The following is a 19716-nucleotide window of genomic DNA, read 5'->3' as shown; positions in this document are numbered from 1 at the left end:
GAATAGGGTTTGATTTCTGAGAACTGAGTATATTGAGAGTTGCATTGACGTGAACAACCTCTCAGTAAAATGGCGAGTCGCTTTTCTTCCTCTACATGCCATGAATGGGTCAACCTCATTCCCAGGCTCTCTCTCCTGCCTCCCTTGGTCGTCAAGGGAGGCAGAGGAGAGAGAGCGTGGGAACGAGGTTGTAAATGGGTGAGATCAGTACAACAATGGTTCAGCAAGACTATTCCTTCCCAGATCAAATTAGCTTTCATTACACGATGGCGGTTGATTCACTTGAATGATTGCCTGTAATTGTCAGCAACAGTACAGTGTCAAATACGTCAAATACCTATTTCAAGTGTGTCAGAATGAGGATAGTCTCTTGTAGTTTTCTCTTTATTGCACTTCGAATAGCACCTTGAACGAGCCACTGAGTATTGAGAAAAATTAACGCAAATCATACACAGAATTCTCACTAATTCTATGTACAGGAAGCTTATGGACGTTCCGTTGATTGTGTACACAAATAAATTCCATGCTGCCGTGCGTATGTTCAGTAAGAGGTCACAGATGACGTCAAAATGTGGTAAGAACGAAAAAGTGGCACGAGGCGATAGCCGAGTGTGTCACTGATGTTCTTACCACATTTTGACGCTTGTCGTGGAATAGAAAACTTACAGCGAATTAACAAATTGACGTCAGTTTTTCATGCGTCTGTCCTGTTATTGATCATGAATTTCGTCCCGATATTGTCAAAGTAGCTGTGGATCCACGAGGCGATATCCGAGTGGATCCGCAAACTGTCCGCTCTCGCTCGTTGACGCATTGCATAAATTATAAATTCATGTATCTGTCCGCTTATTGACAATGAATTTTATCCAATGGCGCGAGAATTTCTGCAGTTATCGCAAAAAGCAGAATTGAACTGCGAAATCTACGAATCTTACGCAAAATGCTGGAAAAGAAAAGTCAGTTTTTGTCATCAGAGCGCCCTTGTCAGCCGGCGAAAAACCTAGAAGTTGCCTTGAATATGGCATGAAGTGAAAAAGACGGTCGGAAAGTTTGTTGTTGCGGTTAACATCGACACATTGGAGGCCATTGGATTCGAGTTCTGAATGAAAGGAGCGTTAGTGATGGTGAAAATTTGTGTTCTCTATGGTTAGTGATTCTCAAGTGCATTTCACACGCTAAAACAAACAAACAAACAAACAGACGTCATTCAACCCCATTTTAAAGGATGGTAATTTTATTAAGGGGTGGTAACTTCTGCTAGGCCCCAGTTCTTCTCCATTTGACTTATAATCAATTTTATTCCTTTGCGAAAAGCATCACATGCAACTACCAGCTCATTCAGGCCAAACAGGGCTCGTATTAAAATCCTACAACAAAGTCGACAGCTTTCAGACGACATACATTTTGGCCAGTCCAGAGAAAATGGACTGCATTCATGCGTGATCCAAGTCCCCTTCCATTCACTGATAATTCAGCTTGTTGTGGCTGTCGAGGATGAAGACAACGAAGAAATTTGGCTTTGTGATGCATCCCCAGTGATGGAACAGATACATCTCACTGTATGTATTACAGACATTACCATCTGACAACTTTGATGATGAAAATATTCCTTTAAGTCCATACCCATGAATTCCCTAATTTGTAGTTTGCAGTTTCGCTGGGAAAGAGGTGCAAGGGACGGGGGAAAGTACTTAGATACACAGACCTTTAAAGACAGCAATGATTTTAAGCAGTTATGTACACAGATTAAACAGTCGATAACTCAAAGAAAAAGAGGGCGAGTGGTGTAATTGTTTTAGTTGACACTCAAAAGGATTACAGCACAAAAACTACAACTTAGCATAATTTTCAATTTCAAGAGCGGCGCGCACGCGATCGTAGTTTATTAGCGAATAGAAAACGATGAGAACCGATCAAATAGTCGAGTAGCTACTTACCAGGGGCGGGGCAGAAGACTCCTGAAATTTTCGTATAGGCATCATCCAACAAAAAATGACGTCACATCCGGTTCAAACTGCGCTTCGCGGCTCGTTTCACAAAGCGAGAAAATGGCGTTTCGATTACTCGCGATTTCCCTCTATTTGTAAACCATCAGTTTCGTTTCATTTTATATTGAGGATGGAAAGATATTGCAGACACATTACTTCGACTTTTTAAGCAAAAATTTCGGGAAAAGAGAAAAGTTTATTATTGTTTTGAAGCAAAATAACGGAGAGCCTTCCGTCATCGTCGGGCGAATTTTACACATTTGCAAAACTGGTGTTGTTCCGACTTTTGGTTGTTGTTGTTCGTGATTTAGTGATAACAATAAGTGCAATAGCCTATAATGTTAACAACAACCTGGATGAAGTATTTCTGGCCATAGTTTGCACTGTGTACTACGGGAACATAATTAACAGAAGCCGTTTAGCTCCGAAAGTCGCTGTCACCAGAGCTTTTGTTGCTCTTGGCTCACGTGCATTGGTAGAAGAGACAAGCTGGATCGCATGCTGCAGGTCAGTACCCACATTCTTACATCTCTCGTTAAAGATTGTTGTTTTCAGTAAGATACAGTACATATATATTGGTACTTTGGGGTCATCAGTCTCTTTCTCTTTGGTGAGTGCATTTAAGACGCCCAGTAAAAACTTGATTCACGGCGTGGAAGCTTATGTCTCGCTGGATCGAAATTCGAGCAAGATTTTTAAGTTCTAGTCCTCTTTAAAAGTAATTAAATCAATTATTCAAATCCAAGCCATCAGAGGAAATCTGCCATTGAAGCTGCCCTAAGTTAAGGTTCTGTTTAAGGACCTTTCCCTTTGAAAATCGAAGGGGTGTTCTTTGAGGCAACGCAGATCCCATTTATGTGGTCTCGGGTACCCGAGATAACCCTCCCCCTGAGGCACCTTTATCAAGTGTTTGTATGTGAAAATGTAACCCCTGTAGGCCGAGTAAAAGTTGACCCTGCATGATTATTTGTAACTGTTATTGAATAATCAAATGTGCAACTACCCCTATTTGTTTAAGTTTCCCTCAGTCAATTAATCACAGTGGGTTTTGCTGAGTTACTTTTCTCTTCTTTGATACAAATTGCTGTTTTAAATCTTAAATCTAGGCATTGTGGGACACTCGCCATGTTGAGAGTTGTTCCAGTTAGGCGAGCCAAAGTGTTTATGTATACTCAAAGAAAAGTTGTTGGTTACTTTACCTGCCAAGGCGAATCATCTTGCCCACCTGAATTGTCTCGCCCTCAAGTCTGGTTCGTGATCCTAATGTAAATGGTTGGTTGAATTTTGCAAAGAAATAAGTGAAAAGTTAGCTCCACCAGGGTAACTTGGGGAAAGGGTTGTCTCTGGCACACAAGAGCCATTCTATTTTATTTCAATTTTCCCTCTTCCTCTTCCAACTGATTATGTGAAATAAACTGTCCAAAATCTTTATGGGTACTGGTGTTAGAGAGTGTCATCTTTATCACTACTGTGGAATGTACCTTACCTGACAGCCACCCCCGTTAACACAGCCACCTCATTATTATGGCCACTCTATTCTGGCTAAAACAAAACTAGCTCAGTCGGTCATTTTCTTATTTATTAATTATACAGTCAGATTTTTGTGGCCTGTTGGTGACCAGATTTACAGAATTCTGGTACATTGTAGGAGTAATTTATGCAATTTACAGTAAGCAACAGGCATCATTTTGATAGTGAAGTCCCATGCATACATGTAACTCTTGATTATTTTGAGATTTTATCTTTATTATGTTATCAAGGCAGTAATATTTTGATTCCTGCTGCAGCGGGAGGTGGGGGAACTCTCCTCTATATGCTATATATAGCTATGTGCAGCCCCAAAGGGTATGGTTATTCAGCCGTTTTGGTCATAAATACTCTAGGGTAAGGTTTTTGTCCTCTAGTCTTTAATTTTGTATGTTTTTTTAGAATAAGCTACCTCGATTTTCATCATTATCGATAAGACCATCAACAAAAGTCCTTCAAAACTTATGTTTAGGGCAACTGTAGCAGTCACAACAGTCCTAAATGGGGTAGGGAAAATCGCAGATTATGGTCATAAATAGGTTAAGGGTTTAACTTTTGTGAAGAGGGCCGCACTGAACCCCACTCAGTTTTTCTGGGATGTACCAAACACATTTTCTTAGCAGTTACTACAGTCTTGCTTTAGTAAATCAAAATAGTACTTGCTGCCAGGTACTTTATAAAGGTATAACCCCTCCAGAAGCCTTCACAAAGTACATGTAATATCAGGTGCTAACAATAATATTTTTTTGCGGCTGATTAAAATTTAGTATTAAATTGTACTGAACTGGTGCAGATTTAATATACATTATATTTTGTCACACTTAGTTCACTTGTTTTAAGACTACTCAGCAGCAACTAGTACCTCTTGCATGACCATGCAGTAACCATTCCAAAAAAAAAAAAAAAGACATATATATATTACTATCCTGCCTGGAAGAGTGTGTAGAGAGAGCACACAGTGCAGTGCCCTACTGTATGTCTTTTGTTAGGTATAATAGTCTTAAATTTAGAAGACTCATATTGATCTTTTAGAATTCACAAAAAAGTTGATATCTTGACAACTCTCCTTTAGCTGTGTCTCTTCATAATAAATTAGCAGTTTGGTATTTTGTAGCATAGAACTTTAATTAATTAAGTTATTGTACCGGTATCACAGAGGTCATGGGTTGGAATCCAGTTCACACCTAATTTTTTTTTCAGGCTATAATTTCACCTTTGCTTAAGTTGTGTATAGTTGCAATGATCAATCATGTCTTTATAAGTTAATCAATGTATATATGTCCCACTGACTTATACTTTAACATTCTATCTTAAAGTTTGTCTATTTGTTTTATTGTGTGGTTCTAGAAAATGTCCATACCCACCCCAAGGAGATTATTGGAAATTCCAAGGATGGGGAGGGTCTCAAAAGCCAAACTTTTTAAAGAAAAGTATTAATCAAAATTGGAATTTCCATAGTGATGGGATGGGGAGATCTCTGTTTAATAAATACATAAATGATATGTACAGACCCATTATCTGATGTGAAGACTGTGCAACATATCCTGGCCAACGAGTTGCCAAGGTGTAGCATCCTTGTTGTCAATTTCAAGTACCAAATTAAAGAGGATCAGCATGTTAGATGGGAGAGGCGAATTTTTCAAAATATCATAAACTAAACATATATATATATTTTCCAGACTCAATCATGTTAGTAGTGTTAGTGTCTATTTATTTATTTATTTATTTATTTATTTATTTATTTATTTATTACCGTAATGAATACCTGTAAAGAGATAGTCATACATTCTTGCAAATATTCTGGGAGTCTCCCACATACCATTTAGATCATCCAGTCCCCCAGGAAAGTTATGAAATTTATTGTCCAAGTGAACTACTGAACCATGGGCTCCAGAAGGGACAGTGCTATTACAATGGATTTTGTAGAGTGCTACATAATATGAGCTTAACAGTTTTGTTACCATGGCAACAGACTGCATTTCAGACCTTCCCTGATATTTTAGGCTTTTCTGGCCACCTTTGGAGTTCCATTTTGATATTTGCCAATGGTGCTTCATCTGCATGATCCAGCAAGCCTATTGAATTGTAAGGTCGAAGGCATGGCCTTGATTAATGTTTTTCAAGCTGAAAATCACTGCATTATTGAAATTGGGTTAGAGGGGACTGGAAAAGATTGAGTTGCCAATTGGTAACATATTTTTTATAGCCATATTAGTGTGTTGCCTGTAGAACTATAAGGCTACCAAGTTTCAATGATCTCTGCTGTATATATGGTCTGCACTTGATGTAATATTGGGTTTGGTGTATGACATCATCAGTCTTCTCATTTGCATTTATTTTACACATTTTAAACTGAAATATCTCCAGAACTAATGCAGATATTTGTTAAGGTAAACAGCATTTGTAATCTATAGTGGAATTCTCTTTGATACTCCTAAAAATTCTGAATCAAGGGGTAAAAATTTGATGATAGTAGCATGCCAAATCATTGAGTTGAATTTATGCTGCTGACATTTACGTGTGCTGTAAGGTGTTGAAGAGAATTTTGGAGGGGAATTTGGTGTGTTTATTGAATTGCCAGAGGTTGGTTGGTTGGTTTTGTTATTGCTTTGTCATTATCTTCCATGTATTTTTTTTAAAAGCAGAGTGGTTGGTGGCAAAAGCAAAACTCAGGCAATATTCTCACTTACCTGTGTTTCTAAAGTCATGTTTTTAGGTTTTTGTGGTCAATCTATTAGTAGCTACACTGTCTTAAATCACAATAGAAAAGATGTGATATTAATTATGTAAGTTATACTTAGGTATCATTCATACCAAAATTATAGTAATTTTCTGGTTCAGTGTTTGCCTCTGCATTAATTTGATTAAACTACTGTTTATTTTTTAACCAAATTTAATTCTGTCAAAAGGGAGGTGGGAATCTGAGAGCAATAGAAAACCAACAAATATACAGAAATCTGCCACCATTGCTTTCATGGCTGAGTGGAGATGAATCTAAGTCAGACCAAAATTAGAAAAAAAATTACTGATTTAATGTGATTATGGCAATGTTGGAAGGTTGAAATGGGATCCTGGGTATGGGAGAGTAGGAATGGGGTCTCAGGAAGGTGGGTGGTGTGCTTGTGAATTTAAGAACCTCTCTGAAAGTGAAAACAAACTGTAGGTTTGAAAAGTTTAAAGTGGAGGTAAAAATTATACTTTAAATGAGCAAATACCCACTTACAGTGAGTCATTGAAACAATGACATAATTTATGTTTGTCTTTTCTTAGGTGGTTACCTCCTGGCATATACACCCCACACAGGCATACAATGCTATGATTTAGATGATGTAAACTGCTTTCCCATGTGTAACATACACATAAGAGTATCAGTGGACCAGTGTACAAGTGTGATTTCTCTACTGATAATGAGAATTATAATAAAGATACAAAGCCACTCCGGTGTGATTTATTTAATTATTCCTTAACAGTAAAGTGAACCAGTTAAACCAAAGGTTGCACTCTGTAAGATCAGGTGTACAAAACCTTTTTTCAGAATTTCCCTACAAAGATGACAAGATGCAAGGGAAGGGGCAAAAACAGAACTTTAAGTGTTAAAACATATGTTTACATTATCAGTTTGGGCCTCTCTGTAAAGCTGCAAAGTATACTTGAGGATAATGTTATACCCATTTTAATTCAAAATACAAATGGAAACTTGCATTGACAATCACTTAGTCTCTTGGCACTGTTTTGTTTTTTAATAATTGCCTTTTTTCACAAAACAATAATTTGAACATCTTTGTTACACAAGCTGGGGGGGGGGGGGGGGCGGGGGAAGGGGTATTCTACAAAGTTTTAAATGGAAAGGCCTTATCTCAAGGTCCAATACCCCTTACCCTTTTGTATACATTTGTACCATTTTCATAGAAATGGCACCTCTTTTGTCGACCTTACATTGCAAAAGGGTAAATGTACCCCTTTAACAAATCTATTTAAGAATACTGCATCCCTTTTCTATTCCCTTGGAAAGAAGTTAATAAACAATATTATAGAATCTCTTCATTCTGGCTGAGTAGAGTAAATGAGAGCTTTTCACCAACATTTTAGAACCAGAAGAATGGAATCCCTAAATGACAGATTTTCCTACCCTTTCATACACCTCAACTTGTGAAATACCTATCATTTTATACCTGAAGCCTGAAAAGGTACTCATCTTGAGCTGAGTCTCCCCATATAGGTCATTACAGAGAGCCTTCCCACATACACAAGTCAGGAACTCTTGACAAGTACTGTAAGTAGTGATGAAGCTGGCCTCTAGACTGGTCTGAGCCAGCTTCTTCAGTTTTTTAGCACAAACTTGTTACTCTCTGTAAATTTCTAGTAGGAAACCTTTGCTGATCTGATCCAAGTTCACAGACACTAGCATCACTCTCACGACACTGACTCTATCAATGTCAGTCACAGTCTGATTCTTCAGTTTCTCTGCACCATGCTTCATCATCACTCATCATTGTTAGACATGAGTTCATTAGCTTGTAAAATTCACCAGCCGGGCAGTGTCACTGTTGCTATTGCCTGTTCCCAGACTTCCTTTTATGACTAGATGTAGGGGCATGAAATTTCACTACTGTTTACGAACAATTTGTTTAGATGGCATATTGAAAGAGTGATGAATTACTGAAAATTGTCAGTATTGCTAGTGTTCTCTCATTCCCTTAGGGATTGAAATATCTTGATGTAAGATTACATAGAGAAAGCACACTGAAATATAATGCACAATTTTTTAGTAACCTTTCGAAATAGGTTGCCAATATGACAGGGATTAATAAATAAGGAACTTGGTCTGCAAACAGGGCAAATGAGAGGGTTTGAAGAACTAAAAGGTGCATGCCGGACCTCAGTGGAGGGTGGGGTATTGGAACTTAGTGTTGCTGACGTTTAACACTGTTGAAACGGAAAAATAAATTTGATTATAAATGAGAGACAACCACGACATGTCCAAATTACTTAATCGCCGTTAAAACTAATCCTCTTGCTTTTTTTTAAGGGGTTCACGGCCTGCCTGTAACGAAGCGTTTATCAATTAAGGGATTGCTTATGGAAAACATATCTTGTTTAAGGTTCTTAACCAATCGTAACATATTTTATGGCATCAGTTTGAGTCATGAGCAAACACACGAGTTTGTGTTAGTGTCGATCGGCAAGAAAGTTATGCAAAGCGCGTTATGTGTGTGGGTCTATTCTTGCAGTGATACGATTAACAGCACTCAAGTACTCTCGAGTGTTTGGCAACAGTAAATTTTAAAAAAGGCGCTTCTGTTAATAAGGTTCCCCCATGTCTAGAAACCTGTCATTGTGCATTTTTCTTAGTGTAATGCCTACCTAAGAGAATAGGATATTTGAATTGAGTGCAACTTACCTAGAATTCATTATCTCCACACAAACGATGACTCCTGTGGAATTCAGCGAGGAAGAAATGGCGACATTTCGTAAAAAACACGCCTTCAAAACAGCGTGTTTTTGAATAAATAATTACCCTGTCCTTCAAACAAACTGATATGACGAGGAAGAAGACAAAATTTTGTTTATCGTGGCCAAATAAAACGTTAAAAATATCCGGCCGATTGCAAAATATTACCATTTTACTTACTGAGAGAACGAGTATGCCATGTTCAAATTTGATTTTGCCGCTCAGCGCTCTTTTTTACCGGATGTGACGTCATTTTTTTGTTGGCTGATTCAGATACACAAAAAGTGCCAGGCGTCGCAGAGTGTTCTCCCCCGCCCCTGCTACTTACAAATAACTTTTACTGCATTTCTGTTCTATCTTTTAGAAGGATAGAATGTTCAGGATTGTTCCGGAAGTAACGCCATACGCTTGGATGTTATCACGTAAAACTGATTGTAGAAATATGCAACTTCCTCCCTACGCTGGCAACTTAGTTTTTATGTTGCCTGTGAAAGACGAAAAGCCTTCCACTCATACGATTACAATCAAACTCTGCCAGGGAGTTTCGCAGTGTAAAGGTACTCAAAAGTGACGTGTTAATCATGTGATTGATGGCTCAGTTATGGGCATGTACCGATTTTGCCGTTACACGTATAGCTTTTCCTAATACTGCCTGATTTTGTGATGGTATTCACGAAAAAGTAAGAGATTTAGTATACGAACCTCTAGGCGGGTTTTAAAGCAAAATACCATTAATTTTAAGTGAAATTTTGCCAGGATTCCCTCAATAAATGATATAACTATATTAATTTATAAATATGGATTCCCTACCGAAGCAATTTTTTTTAAAGCGCGTAGAGGAAATATTAAATCTTTGTGAAAAGCACGAAAGAAATCGCTATTGTGTTGACTTATGTTTTTCTTCTCTATTTGTCACAGTTCTTGACGTCGTGCACTTTTACATTAAGTCACATGAAGATAAAAACTTGTTTGCTTATCAGAGCGGAAGAACAATCACCGAGGTAGAGAAGCCCATACCTAAAATACAGATGACAGGTACATGATACAGAAAAGTCAGACTTGATAGAAACACAGGGGAACTACTGTATCTTGCCGCGCGCGGGTGGCCTTTAGTATCACTATATACCTTCACCTCCTGACATAAAGCTGAACGGTCTACATACTTTGAACGCGTTTTCAGCTTTGTCACTTTTTGTGGAAATTATATTTCAACCTTTGTACACTTTATACGATTATCGCGTTGCCTAAAACGCTAAGAAAACAAAAGTGACAATCGAAAAGTAATTTCCAAGCATTATCTTCTATTTTAGGTGTCTTGGCACGCCAAAGTGGAAGAGCTATAAGGATGCATTTTCAAAACCTTGGCGATAACGGTTTGTACTTTCAGCTTAGCAGTGATTAAGTTTTTAAGTGAATGAAAGACAGTGTTTGTATAAAACCTGATTGAAAACAGACGCACTTTCTGCTCAGTTTATGATGATAACTATTCTTATAATCATTATCACTGTAAATGTTGTTGTTGTTTTATTGTTCGTATTTTTGGCACGGTTATTGTCATCGATACTGTCACTGCTGTTGATGCTGTTGCTATTAATGTTAGGGCTTGTTTACTAGGAGAAAATGTTTCCCTGGATCGGTTGCTTGTTCATATGAAAACGATGATCCTGCATCCTCGAAGACCCAGTGGCAGTTATTTAGTGCGAAAGAAAGTCAAAGCGGTAAGGGAAAAATCGGTGAAAACTTTCCTCGCCGATTTTTCCCCTGCCGCTTTGACTAACCTTCCCTGGGTCTGGTGTCCCTTTTGACCGAGCCAACAATTGAACCCTCCGGTTTCGTGCATATCTATATGTCCCGACTCGCCCCTGGTAAGCGAGTCAAAAATGTATCTTTACGCCGAACTAAGTTGACTCGGTCCCCCTCCCCTCCCCCCTCGTCACCCTACTTAAAAGTCAGTGACCTTCTACACAGGGTACACCTGTTCCCCGAGAAAATGGTTTTGGATTTGATTACAACAGTTTGCTACTATTTATAAGAGAATGTATCAAACATTCACTCGCCCTGGAATGGCTCGCTAGAGGTTGACCTCCATATAAAATTTCCTTTACTGTTATTCTTATTACTATTACAGCCTTGTAAAAGTCCAGTGTGATACTGATAGTTCTGCTACTAAGTATTGGGTTATTCCTTCAGGTCAGTACAATCAGTTTCTGATTGATAAACGAAAGTTGATTGAACGTGTGGACGGAGTGCTGAAGTATCAAGATCTTTTGTTAGCTGTACTTCTCGAGGTAACGCTATTTAGTACAATGCGCATTAGAGCTTTTTACACCACGCTAAGGATATTTCATTGGATTCGTGGCGAATCCGAGGAGTTTTGCACCGTTTTCGTTTTCATTTTCGTACGGTTTACCGAAACCCAGATACAAAAACCCCTTTACAACCAAGACCCCAGTATAAAAATGCCATTCTACAACCAAAATTCAGTTTTATCAGTAAAATGCATAAAAAAGAACCGTTGTAAATGACTAACCCCCGTTACGTTGTAACGATCGTATTTTACCAGTCCCTCGCCATTTCGTTTTATCCGAGCGTACGTATCTCCCTTACGTTAATAGTGACTTTAAATATCATCATAGAATGTGACAGTATCTCTCGTTCATGGACGAGATTTGTGTATTTTTGGTACCTTTCGTCACCAATTCTGCTTTATAGCGTCAGTAACGCAAACACAAACCAAATGAGTTATATGTCACCATGGATTTTGTCGCTTTTATTTTGCAATTTGGTGAAGGAAGCAATTATGCAGTTTGGGCAAAACAAAATGGACGACTGTATGGCTACATGTCGAGGTGTCTGCGCACGCGCAACACGTCTCAACTCGGGCAACTGGCCTTTTCTGCAAACAAAGGCTTTTTACATCATGTCAGCTGTGTACCGACAAGGGAAAGATTTTGACTTGGCCAACGAATATATGGAATACTCTACTGAGGTACGATACTCTTTTTACTTCCAAACAAAGTCTTAATAATCGTTAATTTGCATTCATGAACCCCTACTCGCTGCATTCGTTTGGTGAAAGAAACCAGATCTGTTGAAAATGGTTGTATTAGAAGGATGAGAATAAATCTATAACGCACTATCTACGTTAAGACGCAATTACGTGAGTTTTTTGAAATCTGAGCAACTCGAGGATTTTTATTAGAAAACTATTAACACTAAGGATAAAATTGCTCTTGATTTATATATGCGCATGTAAGTTTCGTTTTCACACTCTTAGTGCCGCCGAAAGTGAGAAAGTGTGAAGAGCGGTCGGGGGATTGGACTACGCATGAGCAGAATATAAATTCCATAAATATGTTGCCATAGTGTTCTTTTGCCATGGTGTTATGTTGGCTTCCCAGCGCAAGCTCCGTCACAAACCAAAAGGGCGGCGCTGGCTAAAAGACCTATAACAGATTTATTGTAATTTGAGCTGTTTTTTTCGTTGAACATAGAACTGTATGTATAATGAGATATTGTAAACTCCACAGTAACACTATATTACTTACATGAGACCTTGCATTTTCGACTAGGGCTTTCCACAAGTTGCCCAGCAACGTTTTGGGAACTTCTTGTATTTCAAGCAATTTCTAGTTTTCTATAAATTCTGAGAAATCGGAGCAGCTTTTAGTGCTTAAATTAGCCTTGCTTCCATATTTCACAATGTTTTAGTAGACAATTTTATTAATTTCGTGTAAACAAGAAGCCAGATCCCCCTCCCCCTTTAAGATGCATGCAGCCGGGCTGCTAGTTCAGTGAGTTTCTTTTAATTCAAAATGGCAGACGAAGATCCACACTCGATCGACTCCATTGTCTCAGGTGAAGAATTTTTACAAGATTAATATCAATATTGATGCATAGTCTTTACTCGTACATTTTTTTGGTTTTAATTAAGGGCAAAGTTATTTAGCAACGCTGGTTACGCTGCAAAATTGCACAAAAATGCTTAGAAATCTTACTTTGTTGTACTTTTGCATCAGACCAAATAAAGGAAGAGAGCAACAATTTTTTTTGGTTTTTTTTGGACAACTTGTTAGCAACTTTCGTTACAAAAAGCAACTTTTGACTTTTTTGAGCAATTTTTCAGCAAATGTTTGAGAAATTGCGGGCAAATTTTTGGGAAACCTCGAGCAACTTGTGGAAAGCTCTATTTTCGACCACATTTTTCTTTTAGTGCAAAGCGAATAAGGAGAATATCGTTTGCAGTAACCGACATGGCACTCGAAAATATATAGGCAGTTATTAACGGCGAAACCAAAAGGCCACGGAGGGGCGGATCCAGGATCTTTCTATTTCTTTTGCCCTTGTTGGATACGAGATAATTATAACAAACTCGGCGCTACGTGCATCGCTGGTAATTTTGCACCTCGTATCAGGCTAATGTAATAATTAATTAGCCATGAACAATTTCTCAGTGATAGTTTGAAGTACGAAATACATTATTTTTCACGGTGACAAGTATCTATATTATTTATATGTCTGCAGAGTTTGGAACCTGCTTGTCTAGGTGAAGAAACCGCGGTGAACAAGTACAACATGGCGGCTTTGTTGGCAGAAAAATCAGCTGCTGTTGGCATAACAACCGAGGAGGCACGTGAAGTAGAGCGACTGTTCGAAGATGTTGTGAGAATTTGGGCTCATCAACAAGAGAACGGCAGTATGAGATGCATCAACAGAATGAACATTAGGAGAATCAGTTATCATTTGAAATCATCCCGCCCGAAGTTTCCTGATTTGAAGTAAGTAAAGACTAATGGTTATAGGGATCATTTGAAAATCAAACGCGTCAATAGGAAAAAAAATTCCCGACAGCCCAAGTTGATCATTTCTGTAATTTATTTACACAATGCAATATTAGTTGTCAGATTCTTTAAATATAGTTTAAAAATGCCCGTAATTGTTTCCGTTCTGAAAAGAAAAAGAATGTTTGTGGGTAAAATAAAATGAATAAAAAACTATATATAAATCTGCTACAGGAAATAATAGCTGATCACGTTGAAATTAGAAGTTGATATTTTCAGAAACGTTCCCTAACCTGGATAAATTCTTAACTGGAGAGCTATCTAATGCACACAATGAAAAACACTGACGTCACATCAAGTTATATACGTATGCTCAATAGAGACTTTTAGATTCACGTTTTCCGGGATCAGCTAACCGCTAGGGATCACATGACCAGAGCCAGACATCACGTTTGAGGTTTTCGACTCGCGTTTTGAACATCAAGAAGTAGGTTTTCACGTAAGTTAATTGCCTCAAGCATTGTTGCCATGAATTTTATTTTATGTCACGTAAAAATAATGAAATCGAATAAAGTGACCCTTTTTCTACAAACTGGATAAATTTTTCAGGCAAATAAGCAATTTTGTCTAGCCTTTTGTTGTTGTTTGTAGAAAGGTACTGATCCTGAGTGGAAATCCAATATGGCGGCGGCTTAAGTTAAATGTGTGTTTTATGATGCTACACACACGCTAGAAAACATTTTTTTTGGCAAAAGTGGCGTTATTTTGACAATTTCCATTGCTTTGACAGGGTGCTTAATATTTCTATTCACTCCAATTTACTCCAATCTAAATCGATTTACGTCCGAACGGCGAACGGCAAAGCTCAAAACGCAGTTAGAAGTTTGCGGTAAACGTGAATCCAAAGGTTTCTAATGTCAGTCTCGTACCCGGGCGTCCTAGTATCGATCGCTGGACTCGCAGTGGCGGATCTAGGGGAAGGGCCCAGGGGGCCCGCCCCCCTCCCCTTATTGTGGAGAAAAAAAAGAAGAAATCACAGAGGGAAGAAAAGCCGACAGGACAGGACATGTAAACCTAAACAAAATGGAATGAAATAAAAGTCCCTCTGAAAAAGTGAGCAGTTGAAATTGAGGTCAAAATTCAAAACATCGAGATACATGAATATTCATGACATTCGATCATTTTATGCTTCTGTACTGCTATATTGCAGGTTAACCTACAACATTTTATCATGCACTCAATCAGTGTCATCAGTCAATTCGCTGGAAACCACTTATACTGATGTGCATGTGCCGTGACTCTGTCTTTTTCGTTCTTTTCTAATTGTTAGTGTCACTGTCTTGGACGAAGACATTGCTAAAGCAGGAAAAGCTATCAAAGAAGTCGAGGAAAAGCTGCTTCCGCAGTGCACCAGGAGATTCAAAGCCAACTTCCTCATCGGTAAAACGGACTATTTCATTCGCCGAGCAACAAGCCCAGGGGGTGACATAAGGGAACAAGAAAGAGATTTGGAGACAGGTAATATTCACGTATATACTCTAAGAGAAATGTAAGAGGACTGGAGGTCTGGTGACACGCCATGATTCACAGTACATGCTCCTTTTGCATACACGCGAAATGAGTCTGATGCCATTCTTATTAAAGCTTCACTCTCCTGTCGATCTTGTCATACTCTTCAAATACATTTGATGTGGGGGGAAATTCGCTATTGAACATGATCACAGAGGAATTTTGATATGATCCCGAAACATCACAATAATACCAGTGTGCGGGGACTCACCCTAATCAGACCGGCTTTTATTTGGTTTGCTTGGACTCTCCAAAAAACGGAACAATTTTTCTTTGAAATAATTTTCGTCTCAAGCTAATCGAACACCTGGAAGAGCTTAAGCGAAATATGGTAATTAACCCGTCATAACTTCGGGGTATTTTCTCGGTCATTGTTCAGTTTAGAGTCGCTTTCACAGAAGTTATTGTTATCGTTGTCAATGTGACTCTACCTCCCGGGCTCCACCTCCGTAGAGAAAACGTCTGCTCTTGTAATGTTCGGATTTTTTTCTCCTTTTCTTGCTCATTTTGTTCTCTCATTCTTTTAGTTTTTCTTGCTGCAAAGTTATTATTACTGTTTTCAGGAAATTACCAGAAATAATCCAGAGGAGTTTCAAAGGTGAAAATATGAAAAGAAACCTGAACAGGTGTAGACAAACATTGCACGGCCCAAACCTTAAAATTCAAATTCCTTAGCCAGTCGGTCAAAAGCTAGCTGATGCTGAAAATAGTGTTTTGAAAAGAAGTGAATTGAGATTACATATCTCTGTTAATTCAGAGAAAGCTGAGAATTTAGCCTTGTCGAGTATGATGTTCAACTGGATTTGACAGGATTTGCAAATAATTTGTAAACATTCTAGAGTGTCTCGCCTTCTTGGCCAAGTTTGCATTGATGCTTTCCCATTGTGGACTATAATAGGCCCTTTGCAGCTGGGGTCACGTGACCAAATTTTTCCTATAAAATTTTTATATTATGAGCTTTAACTTAAAGAATGCCAGAAATGGAAAGAGCGCATCGAAAATACCAAAATGGCCAAGTTTGAGGCCCGTGGAATTAAGGAGTAAGTTTATACGACAGTTTGAATTTTCGGAAAATTTAGAGGATTTGTATGGAAAATGTTGCTGGAGAGCAAGGCCTTGCTCTCCAACAACGCTTTCCATACAAATCTTCTTATTCTTTTAAAAATTTGAAGCGTCATAAAATCTCCTTCTTTAATGATGGGGGCCTCAAACTTGGCCATTTTGATATTTTCGATGCGCTCTTTCCATTTCTGGCATTCTTTAAGTTGTAGCCCATAATTTTATGAAAAACAGGTCACGTGATGGCTTAGCTGCAAAGGGCCTATTGACTGGCTTAACCCCCATCAGTCTCAATATTTTGGCTCACTCTGCCTTTTTATACGTCGAGCAGTGGATTAGTTTTCACTACATTGTTGTCATGACAACTAAAATAACGTAATTATAAAAAAAAAATGCTATTTTGGGTCCGCCATCTTGCAGGCTAACCGTTAAATGGATCAACAGAAAGTATACGAATGCCAAAGCAAAAAATAAAATAGAACAAACCGAAAAAACTGGGTATAACATTCTTGTCAAGCTGCAGATAGACACTGAGGAAAAACTTGTCTCGGCAAAATGTTTCCCAGATACATAAGTTTTGGGAAAATAGTTTCCAGTTACAAATCAGAGAATTTGAAGTCGGCGCGGAAACTTTCCGCGGACGCTGACTTGGGATAAAAGGCAAAGTATTTCTCAGTGATGTCCTCCACCCACCCACCTACCCTGAACGATATACGTTGTGAACGTTTGAAATTTTTAATTTATTGGCAGCAATGAATGTCCTTGATGAAGCACTACAGATATCTCGAGAACTTAAAATGGAAAAGGAGATAGAGGGAATAAACGACCGAAGGCGAAACATTCAAGATCTCATTGAACGTGGTTTACTTTGGTTAAATCAAAGGCCAGTCCAGAATCACGGGGCCCGTAACGAGCCTTGTGAGAGAGACACCGACGACTTCGAAGATTTACTGGAAAACATGTTGCTCTTTGAAACAGAGCAAAATAGACGACGGGAAGATCAATGCAGTGAGTAAGAATGAAGGAATTCAAGACGGAGCTTTGAAAAGTAACGGTTGACTAATTTTCGTAAAAGCGAATAAAGATTTGCTACAGTTAGCACGGGATTTACCTTAAATTGACTATAAGTTGCTAAAGGTATTAGTCTGTTATTTATTCTTGCTCACGGCAAGTGTCAATTGAACAGAAGCCTGTTGGAAACTGTGCTGGTTATTATTACATGTAAAAAACGGAAATATTACAAACCCTCCTTTGGCATAAATGACAATCAGTGTGCATTATTCTGGCACGCGCTTTGCAGCACACCCACTTATTAGAGATATTGGGGGCATTTTTACCTGCCCGACAAAACCTTATATGTTTTCTGTTATAACTGTTATATACGCCCATTTAATACGGGCGATAGACATTCCTTTTCAGCCGAGTAATACACCCTCATTCAAAGTTATATTTTAAAGACGTATGTATCTGCAGCTCTTGTCTGTTAACTGTTTACGTGTAGCTCCCCCGTTTATTCAATAATAACTAGTAGTAATCAGAGATTATGAGAGTGCGTTCGACGCTCTCACTTTAATATACAATTATATATCGTAAATAAATGATTACACTAGCTGACTTTCAACCTTTGCCTACTGCTAAAATCAACATTTTTCAGCAGCAACCGAGGTTTTACAATCAGATATGCATAGTGTCAAAGTCCATGCTTGTGAAGAGGTCACGATTTGTTGATACGTTGCGTGACGCTGTCAGTTTCTGTAGTCTCTCAAGTTTCATAGAATATTTAAATTACGTACATTATTCTAAGCTAGCATTTGCAGTCGCGTGCTCGTTTCGCGACTAATTCGAGTATTTCCCGTGATGAATAAAGTAGTCTTATGGATCTTGCCTTCAGAATACTTTTCCACCGATTCCAAACAATAAAATTTCGACCGGATAAAGACTGAGCTATCTGTCGCGACTGGAACTAATCAACAAATGCAATCAAAATGTAGCTGTTCCCATGGTTATCATCCCAAAGCCAAGTCGTGTAATAAACAAGGACAATTCCCTCAGATTGCGATAAATGCTGCCCTCGAAGTGTTTAAATTCGCCAAAATCTAACGCTGAGAGCACATAATAGCGAGGCGTACGGCGACTGAACAGAAAGAAGACAATAAAGGATCCATAGGAAAGACGAGCTCACATGGCCTGCCCACATACTCACATGTTCGCCACATGTCTTATCACATGTCTTAGCATTAAACGGTACCAGTTTACTGGCCGTGACATACCCCTGCAAAAATCAAGCGGGGTGGCCATTTTGGCGTCCTTACAGGAATGTGGTTTTTTCAGCCTAGAACCGTGCACAGCGAGACCAACTCTGAAAAGCCACAGGTCAAAATTAGGTTTGCGTTCCACTTCGTCGAACGCAAATATCATCAATAATATGTATGTGTTAAAAGCGTCTTCTTTAGTTGGCAGACCAAAGGTTGTCAACTGACAGGCTCACAACACACTTGGCTAACGTCTTGTGTGCTACGTTTTTGGTCTTTTTGACGTCATCTGTGGTCATCTGAACAAACGCACGACAACATGTAATCTCTTTGTTAAAATGACCTGGAAAATACATCACTCGCAATATTCATACGAAACTACATCCGAGACCCCAGTGGCGTATTTTTCATATCCTCACCAGTAAGGATATAGACGTTTGCTTAAATAGCGCCTAGACTGCCTAAATTTGAATAACAATAGTTATACATCCTTAGCCTCACGTTTATGTGGAAAATCTTTTCTCTTGAAACATGAGTACGAGGCTAAGGATGTATTAAGTATTAATTTCAAATAAATGACGACAATTTTAAAATTCATAGACATGTTTTGGCAGAAACATTTGCCTTCATTGGTGAGTTGTGATATGTACATGGAGCATAGAATATATATACTGGAAAATGCTAATGAGTACAATAACGGCAAGAAGAGAAAAAAATTGTTTAATATAAAGAAAAGTATGAGAATTACAATGACAAGTTCAGATTAACATGTTTGACTTGATGATTGAGAGAAGGGTTTTCCCGCCGGATCTTAACACAATTCTTCGGGCCAAAACTTATCACGCGATTCTTTTCCTGTAGAAGGTTGTTGCTGTACCAGTTAGAGATTTTGTTTTCTTATTCATTCAGGGTATTTTCTGTTTCATTGTTTCACAGTTGGTGGCCATCGGCCGTACATAAATAATCTGTTTTCATTAATGGTGTAGTGTAATTTTTTTCTTGTTACTGCACCTTTGATTTTGTTTATGTTACTAAATGTCATCAATAAGACAGAGAAGTCGACAATATAGACTTCATTTCTGCTTCAT

The 19716-nt window shown here is 38.5% G+C and overlaps 1 protein-coding gene and 1 long non-coding RNA gene across 3 annotated transcripts in view; both read left to right on the top strand.

Annotated features, from left to right (window-relative positions):
* The window catches only part of LOC110051255 (uncharacterized), a 29472-nt gene extending 11217 nt beyond the window's left edge, over nt 1–18255 (top strand). The window contains exons 2-10 of one of the 2 annotated variants that reach the window (XM_020757277.2): nt 1315–1559; nt 9332–9524; nt 9886–10002; nt 10278–10340; nt 11158–11255; nt 11759–11956; nt 13492–13745; nt 15079–15266; nt 17127–18255. In XM_020757277.2, the coding sequence (XP_020612936.2) occupies nt 1315–1559; nt 9332–9524; nt 9886–10002; nt 10278–10340; nt 11158–11255; nt 11759–11956; nt 13492–13745; nt 15079–15266; nt 17127–17392 (1622 nt within the window). In that variant the 3' untranslated portion in view covers nt 17393–18255. The remainder of the gene's footprint in view (nt 1–1314; nt 1560–9331; nt 9525–9885; nt 10003–10277; nt 10341–11157; nt 11256–11758; nt 11957–13491; nt 13746–15078; nt 15267–17126) is intronic. The other variant, XM_020757278.2, reaches the window with a different exon arrangement.
* Nucleotides 2502–6951, top strand: LOC149113480 (uncharacterized). The gene is made up of 2 exons (XR_016206819.1): nt 2502–3260; nt 6786–6951. It is a non-coding gene; the product is annotated as an uncharacterized LOC149113480 (long non-coding RNA).
* Nucleotides 18256–19716: the final 1461 nt, after the last annotated feature.

The sequence above is a fragment of the Orbicella faveolata genome, unplaced genomic scaffold (assembly GCF_042242905.1).
Source record: "Orbicella faveolata isolate gen_17 unplaced genomic scaffold, um_ofav_v1 contig_15, whole genome shotgun sequence".
Taxonomy (NCBI): Eukaryota; Metazoa; Cnidaria; class Anthozoa; order Scleractinia; family Merulinidae; genus Orbicella; species Orbicella faveolata.
The sequence above is the reverse complement of the archived record's forward strand: the minus strand, read 5'-3'. Positions and strand labels throughout refer to the sequence as shown.